This window comes from Bos indicus, chromosome 25 (genome assembly GCF_029378745.1).
Source record: "Bos indicus isolate NIAB-ARS_2022 breed Sahiwal x Tharparkar chromosome 25, NIAB-ARS_B.indTharparkar_mat_pri_1.0, whole genome shotgun sequence".
NCBI lineage: Eukaryota > Metazoa > Chordata > Mammalia > Artiodactyla > Bovidae > Bos > Bos indicus.
This window is the reverse complement of record NC_091784.1, coordinates 1,116,191-1,130,625: the sequence shown is the minus strand read 5'-3', so window position 1 is coordinate 1,130,625 and position 14,435 is coordinate 1,116,191. Positions and strand designations below refer to the sequence as shown.

Below are 14,435 nucleotides of genomic sequence, written 5' to 3'. Positions count from 1 at the left end.
TGTAGGAGGGTTCCCTTTTCTCTACACCTTCTCCAGCATTTATTGTTTGTAGTTTTTTTTTTTACTTATTTACGTATTTTTGTTTGTGCTGGGTCTTCGTTGCCGTGTGTGTGTGCTTTCTCTGGTTGTGGTGAGGACAACTCTGTGTGGCTGTGTGTGGGCTTCTCATTGCGGTGACTTCTCTCGTTGGGGAGCACAAGCTCTGGGCACGTGGGCTTCAGAACTTGTGAAGCACAGGCTTAGTTGCTCCATGGAATGTGTGATCTTCCTGGACCAGGGATCGAACCCATGTCCTGTGCATTGGCAGGTGGATTCGTATCCACTGTTCCACCAGGGAAGTCCTACTTGCAGCTTTTAATGATGGCCATTCTGACCAGTGTGAGATGGTACCTCACTGTAATTTCCATTTGCATTTCTCTAATAATTATTGATGGTGAGCTTCATGTACCTCTTGGCCATTTGTGTTTCTTCTTTGGAGAAATGTCTTTTTCAGTCTTCTGCCCATTTTTTGATTTTTTTTTTGTTGTTGTTGTTGATGTTGTTAGTGAGTTGTATGAGCTGTTTGTATATTTTAAAAATTAATCCCTTGTTGGTCACATTGTTTGCAAATATTTTCTCCTAGTCTGTATGTTGTCTTTTCATTTTATGGTTTCCTTTGTTGTGGAAAAGCTTGTTAGCTTGATTAGGTTGCATTTGCTTATTTTTATTTCTGTTGCCTCGGGAGACTGACCTGTGAAAACTTTAGTATGATGTATGTTAGGGAATGTTCTGCCTATGTTCTCTTTTAGGAGTTTTATGGTGACATGTCTTATGTTTAGATCTTTAAGTCATTTTGAATTTGTGTGTGTGTGCATGGTGAAAGGGAGTGTTCTAACTTCGTTGATTTATATGCAGAAACAGCTTCCTTTTGGAGGTGGGGGCCTCCTGTGGTCCCACAGAGGGGTCCAGGTCTGCTGACCTTGGCCCAGAGGTATTAGGCCCAACAGCACCGCGTGCGTGCGTGCGTGCGTGCGTGCGGGTAGTGGGATTGGGGTGAGGGGCAGCACTGTCTTTGGCCCGTATCTACACCCTGGCTTAGGCCTCTGTGAGCCCCGGGCCCGTGCAGGGGGGCGTGTGGAGGGAGGGGGCCCTGTGCCGAGGCTGGGCCGGCCCATGGTGGATGGGCAGGGCGCTCTGGGTTCTGGGTGTGGCTGTCTGGAGAGCTTCGTGGAGAAGGGGCGGCTGCTCCCATGCTGAGTCCTGAACACGCCTCCTGAGGCCTGCCCTCCTCCCGCTGCTCTATTCTAGACCTGGATAGGGGCCCGCGGAGCCAGCCCACAGGCTGGCCGGGACCATGCCGGCCCCCCACGAGGAGCCCTCCTGGAAGCCCGTGTCCGGGAGGCCGTCGCTTTGCTGCACTGTGACCCAGCAGACGCCTGGCCGTCGGTGGGCCTGGAGGAGGAGGGCGGCCCTGGGCCCGGCCTCCCGGCAGGTGTGCTGCCAGCAGGACACGTGGAGTGGGGGGTGCCGTCGCCCGCCTACCTGCCACAGGAGGACTGGGCCCCTGCGGGACGCCCCCGGCTGGCGCCCCCCCGGTGCGAGGGCAGCAGTGGCGACTACTGTGCCCTGGACTGCTCTGTGGGGAGCTGACCTCCGCCTTCCCGGGAAGCGCGTGGAGCTCTGAGCCCCCCCAACCCCCACCAGTGGCGTTTTCTGTGACCAGTCGAGCCTGGATGGTGGAGCCTGGATTCCCGGCCAGGCGGTGCTGTGTGGGCAGGCCCGCGGTGCTGCAGCCTGTCCCTCTGGCGGCTCATGGACCAGCGGCCCTGGAGCTGACCTTTGACTGCACTGGACCTCCTGCGCAGGGCCACCCATGCGGTTGTCAGGTGTCGGGTCTGGGTGGAGGCAGGCGGGCTTTCCCCTGCACCCCACCCCTGTGGGCCTGGGCCTCTGCCCTCAGCGTCCTGCCATCCTGGCCCCCATCCACCACTTCCCTCCCTGCTTCCGGGCTTAACCCCAGGCCCCTCTGAGAAACGAGGTGTCGGCCCCACAGCCTGTTCTGCCCTCAGCCCCTTGAGAGGCCAGTCTGGGCCCCGTGGACACAGGTGAGACGCAGTGATGAGGCTGAGGGTCCGCTTTCTGTGCCTCCCTGGGCTTCCTCCCCGACTGAGATTAAAAGGGATGGATGGCCGTTTCGAATTGCTGCTGGCTGGGGGACGGGCCCAGAGGACATAGAGGGGAGCTGGGGTCTGCTGCCTGGGGTTTCTGGGGGTGCTCAGTGACCAGCTCAGGGAGGCCCCCCGCCCCCCACTTCTCCTTGTCCTCATCCTCCCAGGAGCCCCAGGAAGCTGCGAGCTGTGGCCAGAGCCCTGAGGGTCAGGGCCAGAAGTGACCGCCTGCCGTGGCCTAGGTCTGTGAAGGGCCCTGCCTATCGCCCACCCCCCCGCCTGTGGTCTGGAGAGCGGGGGACAGGGCAGAGGGCGCCTATCTGTGTCCCGTGCTGCCGCAGCAGTGCACCACAAGCTGAGTGGCTTAGAACAGCAGAAATTGGTGGTCTCGAAGTTCTGGCGGCCGGAAGTGTGGAATCACAGTGTTGGCGGGGCTGCGGGGGTGCTAGCAATGACCTGACTCAGGCCGTGCCTGGCTCAGGTGATTCCTGGCTCGAGGCTGCACAGCTCCAGCCTCACAAGGGCCCTGCCTTCTGTCCAGAGCCCCTCTGTATACCAGTGTCGTCACAGTGGATCAGGGCTGACCTGAAAGACGTGCTCTATTTTGGCTGAATTATGGGCTGAGGCCCTATTTCTGTAAGAGGTCACGTTATCAGGTGCTGGGGTAGGACTTCCCCTTTCTGGGCAGCGTCCCTGCCTCTGCCAGATGTCTCCGGATTCCTACTGGCCCTGGGGCGCCGGGGTGCCTCTGGGGCCTCCCTAGCACACTCCCTGGGTTTCACACACAGACCCTGTCCCTCCTGGCTGCGGGACTTGGGTCTGGTACTGGGGTCCTCTGTTTAGTGAGGGCTGGGCTGGACCTGCCCTGAGGTTGGAGGTGCTGATGTATTGCAGGTGGGATAGATGGAGGCCTGTCTCCTGGGTGCTGGGCTGGAGAGGCACCTCCCTGTGGTCCGAGCAGAGAGAAGCAAAGCCTCCCCAGGTCCTGAGGCACAGGTCGCTCTGGCTCAGACAGGGCCCCCCACCCCGCCCCACTGCGTGCTGTGGAGCCCTGAGGTTTGTGGAGAGCGACAGGCGGGACCAGGCAGGACCCCGAGTGTATCTTTAGTTTCCAGAGAGTGGACGTGTGTGGACGGAAGTGAGGCGCAGGCACCCTCTGCTCTAACCAGGGATAAAAATACCAGCGCGAATCCACTTCCTGGAGCCGGCCCTGGGGAGCCCCAGGCCGGTGTATTTATAACAGCATCTGTGTGGTGCCTGCAGCTCACGTGGACCTGAGCCCCGCAGGACTGGACGGCTGGGCACGGTGTTCATGTGTCTCACACACTGGGTCCTCCTCTTGCCTGAGGGAGCAGCCGCTTTTAGAGGCTGGTGGTTGTAGGTGGGCCACGCCTGCCTCTCAGGACGAACTGAGCCAGCTGCCTGTACACAGCGAGGCTCAGGAAACACTCATTTCCACCCATTCTGGGGAGATGACCCTTGGCAACTGCACACTGAGACCCCATGAGCCCCGATGAGGGGTCGCGGATCACCATGCCTCTGTGAAGGAGGCAGGGAAGGTGGCCTGGGACTTGACGGGGAAGCTGCCGGAGGGAGGAGCTGAGTGACAGTGTGGCCGGGGCACGAGCATCCAAAGGGTGGCTGGCCAGGTCCCGCGGCAGCCGGGCCGTGGACAGCCCTGGAGGCTCGGCCGAGGCGGGGGCTGCCCGGGGGCTCAGGGCGCTCTCTCTCTGGCTGTTGATGCGGTAGAGTTTGCATAGGGTGGAATTAACTGTTTTCTAGTGTGTGCGGCAGCGACCCTCGGTGCGTCATCTTCTGGGCAGCTGTCCCCTCTGTCTGCTTTTCACTCTGAAGGGAAGCCCCCTAAGCGCCCACTGCCCTCTCCACCCTCCCTGTGACCTCTGGCCCCCACGAGTCCACTTTCTGTCTTATGACTTACCTACTATGGATGTTTCATACAAATGGCGCTGTGTAATACACGGCCTTTAGTGTTCTTTTCTCCCCTCTTACTGCAGTGGTTCTGACGTCTGTCCACGTTGTAGTGGGCGGTCTATGGACAGGCTGCACCCTAGTTCCTAGACAGATGTTTGGGTTATTTCCGTCTTTGCACTCTTGGGAACTGTGTTGCTATGAAAGTTACTGTATAAGTTTTTGTTTGAATACCTGTTTTCAATTCTTTGTGTGTATTCCTAGGTTTAGACTTGCTAGATGATGTGTTAGCTCTATGTTCATCTTTTTGAAGAATTACCAAACTGTTTTTCTCAGTGGCTGCAACGTTACATTCTCGTTGGCAGTGTACTGTTGGCTCCATGTTCTGCATATTTTTCCAACTCTTGTTAGTGTCCTTTTTTTTTTTTTTCATTTCTTTTTTTTCCTTTTGTGAATTAAGTTGTTTTGATAACAGCCGTTCTAATGGATGGAGAAGGCGATGGCACCCCGCTCCAGTACTCTTGCCTGGAAAATCCAATGGACGGAGGAGCCTGGTGGGCTGCAGTCCATGGGGTTGCGAAGAGTCGGACACGACTGGGCGACTTCCCTTTCACTTTTCATTTTCATGCATTGGAGAAGGAAATGGCAACCCACTCCAGTGTTCTTGCCTGGAGAGTCCCAGGGACGGCAGATCCTGGTAGGCTGCCGTCTATGGGGTCGCACAGAGTCAGACACGACTGAAGGGACTTAGCGAGCGAGCGAATGGATATAAAGTGGTACCACATGGTGGTTTTTATTTGTGTATCCTTGACAGCTAATGATGCTGAGCAGCTTTTCATGCTATTTGTGTATCTTATTTGGAGAAAAGTCTGCTTGAGTCCTTTGCCCATTTTAAATTTGGGTTGTTTATCCCTTTGTAGCTGAGTTGTAAGAGCTCTCTGTATATTCTGGATACAAGATGCTCATCAGACTTGTGATTAGCAAATATTTTTTTCTATTCTGTAGGTTGTTTTTTTACTTTCTTGAGAGTATCCTTTGAAGCACAAAAGCTTTAAGTGCTTGTGAAGTGCAGTTTATTTATGTTTCATCTTACTGCCTGTGCTCTTGTTGTCATACCCAAGAAGTCATTGCTAAACCTGGTGCCAGTAAAGACGTGAAGAGATGTTCAGCATCACTAGCCATCAGGGAAGTGGACAAACCACAGTGAGAGGGAATTCCCGGGTGGGTTTATGGCTTGGACTTCGTGCTTTTACTGCCGAAGGCCCAGGTTCAATCCCTTGTTGGGGAACAAAGATCCCGCAAGCCTCACGGCTCAACCCACACAAACAAAAACAGAAATAACCCACAGCAAGATACCACTTCGCATCTATTAGAATGGCTACTATAAAAAGAAAAGAAAGAGGAAGCTACTGTTGGCAAGGATGTGCAGAAATTGGAACCCTGAAGAACTGCTGTGCAGCATGTGGGATCTTCCTGGTGCAGGGATGGGATCTGTGTGCCCTGCATTGGGAGGTGGATTCCCCACCATCAGACCACCAGGGAAGCCCCTGTGATTTCTCTTTTTATTCTCTTTAACAGGGTCTTTCATGAGGTAGACATTTAAAATTTTAATAGACAGCATCACATTTTTTTTTCTTTCATAGACTACTGTTTGGTGTTTTATTTAAAAACCTATACCAAACCCAAGATTATATAGATTTTATTCTATAATGGTTATGATTTTGCAGAGACACGTGTACCCCAATGTTCATTGCAGCACTGTTTATAATAGCCAGGACATGGAAGCAACCTAGATGTCCATCAGCAGATGAATGGATAAGAAAGCTGTGGTACATATACACAATGGAGTATTACTCAGCCATTAAAAAGAATACATTTGAATCAGTTCTAATGAGGTGGATGAAACTTGAGCCTATTATACAGAGTGAAGTAAGCCAGAAGGAAAAACACCAATACAGTATACTAACGCATATATATGGAATTTAGAAAGATGGTAACGATAACCCTGTATACAAGACAGCAAAAGAGACACTGATGTATAGAACAGTCTTATGGACTCTGTGGGAGAGGGAGAGGGTGGGGAGATTTGGGAGAATGGCATTGAAACATGTGAAACGTCATGTATGAAACGAGATGCCAGTCCAGGTTCAATGCACGATGCTGGATGCTTGGGGCTGGTGCACTGGGACGACCCAGAGGGATGGTGTGGGGAGGGAGGAGGGAGGAGGGTTCAGGATGGGGAACACATGTATACTAATTAAATAATTTGCTATTATTAAAAAAAAACAACAAACATTCATGTTTATGGACCATTCTGAGTGAATTTTTTGTGTGTGTGAGTTAGAGTATTTGTGTCTACGTTCATTTTCCCACATGGTTTCCAGTTGCTTCCTGGCCGTTTGTGGACACACTTCCTTCCTCTGTTACACTGTCCCTTTGACTGGCCACTTGACTGGATTCACATGGGTCTATTTTGTGCTTTCTGTTCTGCTCTGCGTCTCTCTCTGCTCTCCAGCATCACACTCTTCATTTCTGTCGCTTTACCGTAAGTTTGGGGGTTTAGCCTTCTGTCATCTCCTTTAGCTTTTGAAACAATTCGTCAAATATGTTTGGGAGGAAAAAAATGATCCTCTTAACAACGTTGAGTGTGTTGCTCGTGAGCAAGGAAGAGCTCTGTATTTTGTGATTTGTTTGTGCTCACCTGAGTTTCACTGTCTTCTGCACGCGTGCATATATATGTTTTGTAAGCTTTATACTTCAGGGTTTTAATTTTTGCAGTGCTGTTGGAACTTCTTTAGATTCCAGATCCCAGGTTGTCCCGTGCATTCCTGCTGATATTGCCGTAGCCCCTCTGGGCTGCTAACAAACTACCGCAGACGGCGGCCCATCCCGTGAACAGTAGAAATTTATGTCTTGTTGCTCTGGAGGCTGACAGTCTGGGTTGGGGCACCAGCCTGGCAGGGTGAGGGCTCTCTTTTGGTGGCAGACTTCTCCTTGTGTCTCACGCGGAGGAGAGGGGCTGGGGTCTGTCTCCTCCATAAGGGCACGAGCCCCACTCCTGGGGACCCCGCCTCATGACCTGTCGTCTGCCAAGGGCGGCCCCGCCCACTGCCCTCGGAATCCCTGCGTGTGGATCTGGGGGCACGAAGGCATTCAGACACAGCACTCTTGAAACAGGGAGTCAGTGGACTTAGGTTGACTTTTACTTTGCTTTTTGTTCCCCATTTTCCAATCAAGGCACAGGACTGGTGGGCTCTACTTCAGTTGGAATTTCTAAGTTATGACTGAATAATCACAACACTGAATTTCAGAGCTTCACTAGGACTGTCTGAGGGAGGGAACTGGACGCTGCTGAACTGTGAGTGGGCGTGTTGGATGCTGTGTCCTGGAGGACAGCACCGGTCCCCCAAGCCATTGGGCTCTGTCCTGTGAGGGGTGCATGGCATTATTTTTAAAGTTACCCAAACCAGAATTTATTAAAATTTTACTATTCTGGTTTTTAATGGAAGTATACTCATCATGAAATATTTCTGAAGCAAGTCAAAATTTGATTGGCAGCAGGGAGTCCTGGCATGATGCCATCCATGAGGTTGCAGAGTCAGACACGACAGAACAGCAAGTTGTAACAGTATGTAAAATACTGTCTTTTTGTTAGACATTGAAATCCTACATCAGATGAAATGTTGGGTTGACCAGAAAGTTAGTTTTTTTCCATGCATTGACTCTAGTAGCATTTAGTTGTATTTAACTCATTCAAAAGAAGCAATTTTATTAGATTGTAATGTGACAGCTGTCATACCAGCATGCCTTTACAAATAGCTTACCAAAATTGGTAGATTTTTGGTGCAGCCATTTTAGTAATGAAAATGGAAGGAGAAAAGCAACATTTTCAGCATATTATGCTTTATTATTTTAAGAAAAGTAAAAGTGCAACAGAAATGCAAAACAGATCTGTGCAGTGTATGGAGAAGGTGCTGTGACTGATGAATGTGTCAGAAGGGGTTTGTGAAGTTTTGTGCTGGAGATTTCTTGCTGGATGATGCCCCACAGTCGGGTAGACCAGTTGAGGTTGATAGTGATCAAGTCGAGATTTTTTTGAGGATGATCCATGTTACACCACAAGAGAGACAGTGGGCATACTCAAAATATCCAAATCAGTTGTTAAACATCATTTGTACCAGCTCGGTTATGTTAATCACTTTAATGTTTGGGTTCCAAATAAGTTAAGAAAACCTTGATCTTATTTTCACATGTGATTCTCTACTTAAACATAAGGAGAACATTCTATTTTTAAAGCAAAATGTGACAGGTGATGAAAAGTGGTTACAGTACAATAATGTGGAGTGGAAGAGATTGTGGGGCAAGCAAAATGAACCATCACCAGCCACACCCAGGCTGGTCTTCATCCAGAGAAGGTGATGTCATGTATGTGGCGGGAGTGGAAGGGAGTCTTCTATTATGAGCTCCTTCCAGAAAACCAAACGATTAATTCCAATAATGCTCCCAGTGCTCTTCAGTTAGACCAACTGAAGGCAGCACTTGACAAAAGGTGTCTGGAATTAGTCAACAGAAAACGAATAATCTTCCATCAGGATACTGCAAGACCATATGTTTCTTTGATGACCAGGCAAAAACTGTTAAAGCTTGGCTGGGAAGTTGTGATCATCCGCTGTGTTCACCAGACATTCCACCTTCACATGTCCATGTATTTCAGTCTTTACAAAATTCTCTTAATGGAGAAAATATCAATACCCTGGCAGAGTGCAAAAGGCACCTGGAACAGTTCTTTGCTCAAAAAGATAAAAAGTTTTGGGATGGTGGAATTATCAGTTGTAAGTTGCCTGAAAATTGGCAGAAGGTAGTAGAACAAAATGAATATGTTGTTCAATAAAGTTCTTGGTAAAAATGAAAAATGTGTCTTATTTTTACCTAAAGACCAAAGGAGCCCTTTGGTTAACCCAATATGTAAGTGTAGCTTGATATTAAAATCAGAATGTGTTAAAGGTCAATGAACATTCAGTTGTCAACGGTAAGCCAGCATTTCTTTTTGCAGTTTTGAATTGGCATTGAGCTGGTGTGAGGTGATACCTCTTAGACTTTTGATTTGCATTTCTCTGGTAATTAGTGATGGTGAGCGTTTTTCTTGTGTGTAATGGCAGACACTAAGTCTTCCTCAGAAACACCCTCCTAGTCTCTGGCCCATGTCTTCTGGGAGTGTTGGTGTTTTTATATTGAGCTGCAGGAGGTGTTTGTTTTGGAGATGAATTCTTGGGATTATCTATGTTTGCAAATATTTCCCTTATTCTTAGGGTTGTCCTTGTCTTTCCTTTAGGCTTTCCTTTCCTGTGCAAACTTTTTAAGGGATAGTTAGTTCCTGTTTTCTTATTTCATGTTTATTTTTCATTATTCTAAGAGGTGGGTTGAAAAAGAACTTGATGTAATTTATGGAAAAGTGTGCCTTTTCTATATTTTTCTCAAGAATTTCATGATATCCGAGTTTCCAGTAAGATCTTTATACTTTGCGGAGTTTATTTTCATGTGTGGTGTTAGGGAGTCTTCTAGTCTCATTCTTGTTTTCATTAAGTAACCTCCACACTATCCTACACCGTGGCTGTTACCAGTTTACATCCTGGGCGTAGGTGCAGGAGGCTTCCCTTTTCTCCACATCCTGGGCAGCACTTGGTATTTGTATAGTTTTTGATGATGGCCATTCTGACTGGCGGAGAAGGCAGTGGCACCCCACTCCAGTACTCTTGCCTGGGAAGTCCCATGGACGGAGGAGCCTGGTAGGCTGCAGTCCATGGGGTCTCGAAGAGTTGGACACGACTGAGTGACTTCCCTTTCACTTTTCACTTTCATGCATTGGAGAAGGAAATGGCAACCCACTCCAGTATTCTTGCCTGGAGAATCCCAGGGATGGGAGAATCTGGTGGGCTTCTGTCTATGGGGTCACACAGTCAGACACGACTGAAGTGACTTAGCAGCAGCAGCAGCAGCATTCTGACTGGTGTGAGGTGATTAGTCCATGTACTTTTGATTTGCATTAATAATCTCAGATATGCAGATGACAGCACCCTTATGGTAGAAAGTGAAGAGGAACTAAAAAGCCTCTTGATGACAGTGAAAGAGAGTGAAAAAGTTGGCTTAAAGCTCAACATTCAGTAAACTAAGATCATGGCATCTGGTCTCATCACTTCACGGGAAATAGACGGGGAAAGAGTGGAAACAGTGTCAGACTTTATTTTTCTGGGCTCCAAAATCACTGCAGATGGTGATTGCAGCCAGGAAATTAAAAGATGCTTAGTCCTTGGAAGGAAAGTTATGACCAACCTAAATAGCATATTCAAAAGCAGAGACATTACTTTGCCAACAAAGGTTCGTCTAGTCAAGGCTATGGTTTTTCCAGTGGTCATGTATGGATGTGCAAGTTGGACTGTGAAGAAAGCTGAGCGCTGAAGAATTGATGCTTTTGAACTGTGGTGTTGGAGAAGACTCTTGAGAGTCCCTTGCACTGCAAGGAAATCCAACCAGTCCATTCTAAAGGAGATCAGTCCTGGGTGTTCTTTGGAAAGAATGATGCTAAAGCTCAAACTCCGAACTTTGGCCACCTCATGCGAAGAGTTGACTCATTGGAAAAGACTCTGATGCTGGGAGGGATTGGGGGCAGGAGGAGAAGGGGACAACAGAGGATGAGATGGCAGGATGGCATCACTGACTCGATGGACGTGAGTCTGAGTGAACTCCGGGCGTTGGTGATGGACAGAGAGGCCTGGCGTGCTGCAACTCATGGGGTCGCAAAGAGTCGGACACGACTGAACGACTAAACTGAACTGAATAGTGAGTGGAGTAGCTTTACCTGTGCTTTCTGATCTTTTACAGGGTATAATTTACCACTTGAAATTGACTTCTTGAAAGTGTGCCCTATTTTGAATTCTTTTCCGATGATTTACCAGGGGGACGTTACTTGATGGCAGGTGTCATTTACAGCCCCACAGGCCTTGTGAATGTCTGTCTGCCCAACTGGGTTTAAAGTTGTTGTTGTGGGAAATGCCCAAAAGGTGGCAGCACTTCTTCATGCCCAGCTCTGGTTTCTAGGGCATGCAGAGCCGTAGGGAAACTCCTGTTCATCCAGGTTTCTTGAGCTCAGGTAAGCCTTGCCCTGAAGCCCTCTTGGTTAGTTACTGATCTGATCGCATCTTAATGAAATTAAATAACTTTGCGGGTGTGTGAGAAGTTGATCTGTGTATTTAGTTCCTGCTTTTCCAGTGTTTGGCCACTGGATAAAGCCTTGGGTGTGTTGGTCTCAGCTTTTGTTTCCTTATTCATTATTTGCCTACTTGAACCAAAATGGAAAAAAAAGAAACGTTCCGTATTGATGCAGAGAACCTCAGCTAGGCTCAGGCCAGAGCAAGATCTGTTGGACTGATGAGTAGTCTGTGCCTGTGGGGCGGGTGGAGGGCGCACCCGTGGCCACAGCACTGGTTCCCTGCACAGCACGGCTTCTCGTGGGCCTGGGCCGTGTGCTCTTGTTCCCCGACACCTGCACCACCTTGCCGTCATGACTTGGTGGCCCTGCTCCAGTCAGGAGGGACCCAACAGCAGCACCTGAAGCCAGATCAGATGTGCCTTTACACAGGTCATGGGTGTACTGGGTATTAGGACTTTGCTTTGTGTCTAGGAAACAGAGCCTCTAGAAGCTGATGTGTGCTGTGGACTTGAACCCGCCTGCGGGGCAATAGCTCCTACTGGACCCTGTCTTGCAAGCTTCTGCACAGGTGATGACCACACCAGTGCTTCCTGCCCAACCCCTCCAGGCCTCAAAGGTGGGCACAGCTGGACCCATACTTCACGGGCTCCCTGACCCAGAGCCTGAAGGGCAGGACCTGGAGACGAGAGCGGATACTCCACCAACCACCAAAACTGAGCCCATCACAGGCTCTGCTACAAGTCTGCTCGCCTTTGTCCTCCGGATCCTGGAGACAGACCTGCAGGAAACAGCGGCTGTGAGTCCCATCTTGATGGTGTTCTGTGGAATTTCCACGAGGCTCTTTTCTGCCCTGTTCTGAGCAAGTTACTTGTCAGTCCATGCTACCATCAGCCCACAAGCAGGCTGAGAGGCTGAGGCTCCGAGCAGCCAAGTAACCCACCCAGAGGACAGGCTGGGGCCATGGAGTGGGGTCTGTGCCCACCCCCCGCCCAGGGTGACTGCCCACTCACAGCAGGTTCACGTCTGCCCCTTCACCCCCTCCCAGGGCAGCTCACAGAGCCTCCTCTTAGGGGGACTCACTCACCTTCTTTTACAGGACTCTTGTGTCACATCCTGTCTCTGGGATCATCCGGAAGGCTTGTCCCTCTGAAGCAGATTCAGCCTCACGTCACCAGGGCCGCTTTCCTGGGTCACACTCACCACCTGCTCGTCCACTCCCCGCTCAGACCTGAAAGGCCCCCTCGGGCCCCGAGCCCCCTGGCTCTGTCTGGGCGCTCACTCCCCTCCGGCCTGGCCTGTCCCTCTCACAGCCCTCTCAGGGTCACCAGGAGCTCCCACCGCCCAGGGCAGGCTGTCTGCCCTGTCCTGGGGAGGCCTCCGTGGTGTCAGGTTTAAGAAACAACAGGTTCCTGTGTGGCCTCCCACACACAGCACGGCGGCCAGCACCTGCCTACCAACCTCTTCCCTGTGGATGGGCCCAGGGGTGCCCACGGAGGAGTCACTAAGCTACTCTGTGCCTGCTTCACAGAGAGGGTGCTCGTTCACACACCCTTCTCAGGAGCACAAGGTTCTGGTGGGCAGGCTCCTCCAAGGACATGGGGCTCGGGTATCCTGCAGGGCTCAGCACCCAGGAATCGTGTACAGAGCCCTTGTTGCAGAGCACCCCTGGTCCACCTGTTGGTCAGACCTGACCCTCAGCCCCTCAGAGCAGGACCTAAATTAACAAACAGCTGCTCCTGGACAGGTCAGTGACCCTGGGCTTCACTGTGCAGCCTCCCTCCACCGAGTCTTCCAGAGACTTCTGCTGCACCCAGGCACTGGGGCCATGTGCCAGCCCTCCTCTCCCTGACTCCTGGGTTCCTCTCATTAGGAGAGGGTCTTTTTGAAATTACCTCCCACTCATGGGTCAGATAAAATGATTAGAAAACAAGCCAGAACTCCAGCCCCGTGTCCATCCTGACCCTCAGGACCCTCACCTGTTCATTGCACCTGGTGGGCACAGCAAGGCCCATTTTCTGCAACTGTGAGCGCCTGATGGGGGAGGTTGGCTGACCTGACCCGGCCGGCCAGCCCTTCCAGGTGAGCCTGGGCTGAGGTCTCTGTAAGCGGGTGTAAGAGTGCCTGCAGCTGGACTCTACACCATACTCTGCGGAGTGTGTGGAGCTGGGCTGGCGAGACGGCCTTGTGGTTGCTGTTTGTGATCAGGTCTTTTCTAGACCAGGTAAGGAAGTGGTATGTCACCTGTTCCTGCTGTTGGATGTCTCCCCAGGTGGGGGGCAGGGGTGAGGAAGCAAGAGAAAAGGCAGTGGGAGCAGGACTGGAGAGGTAACTCAGGTAGGAAACGGAAAGCTTCCAGAAGAGCCCCTGGGTCAGGACCATCCCGCCTGGCCTGCACGAGCCAACTCGCAAACGTGCTGTCGCTGGGGTGGCTCCAAGTCCTTTCCTCCAGCCTGTGAGGTCTTTGCTCGTATTCAGGTGTCTTACCTGGGAAGGGTGGATGAGGTTCAGGAGCAGCTGCCAAGGTTTATTTAGAGATGCCTCTGTGTGGTCCCCCAGCTTCCCACGGAGGATGCTCCTTGGTGAGGGGGGTTGGAGGACTGGGGGTAAGGGGGTGGAGACGGTGGAAGGGCTGCTGGCTGCATGTAAGTCCCCGCCCCTGACCATCGTCAGAATTGATCATCAGTGTGGCAAGTATCTTAACTGGGTTTTCTTCTGTGTAACTGATGGGTTCTTAATTGGCCATGTGAATAGTGACATTAAATGTTCTCAGTCAGGATTGAGATACTACACCACGTGTACAGGTGTAAGAACCTGGGGAGGCGTGTGCAAGCCGGTGCCCTAGGGATGGGCTTCCGATGTAACATTCTGGGCTCCAGCCACTGCTTTAGCATTTCTGAGGGCCCAGTGCTGACTCTAAGGTTCTGTAATCCACCCTCCATCTGCCTTATCTGCCTTTAGTGAGATCCACACTTCTAGGATCCTACAGAGCAGGGTCTGTGTGGCTGCTCTGTGGCTTCTCTAACAAATGATCACAAGCTGTGTGGTTTAAAACAACGAGTTCATCCTCCGCCAGTCCTGGAGACCAGACGCCTGAGATCAAGGTGGTGTGGTCCTCCAGGGGCTCCAGGATGGGGTCCTTCCTGCTTTTTCCA

General features: G+C 50.9%; 1 protein-coding gene across 8 annotated transcripts in view; it reads left to right on the top strand.

The window, feature by feature from the left end:
• IL9R (interleukin 9 receptor) overlaps positions 1-14,435 on the top strand; it is a 45,647-nt gene that overhangs the window by 13,759 nt on the left and 17,453 nt on the right. For 6 of the 8 annotated variants that reach the window (XM_070779317.1, XM_070779315.1, XM_070779320.1 and 3 more), the window contains one exon: positions 1,288-11,309. The exons of 1 other annotated variant lie outside the window; for it this stretch is intronic. In XM_070779317.1, coding sequence (XP_070635418.1) covers positions 1,288-1,629 — 342 coding nt within the window. In that variant the 3' untranslated portion in view covers positions 1,630-11,309. Of the gene's footprint in view, positions 1-1,287; positions 11,310-14,435 lie in introns of those variants that run through there. One more of the 8 variants, XR_011563968.1, reaches the window with a different exon arrangement.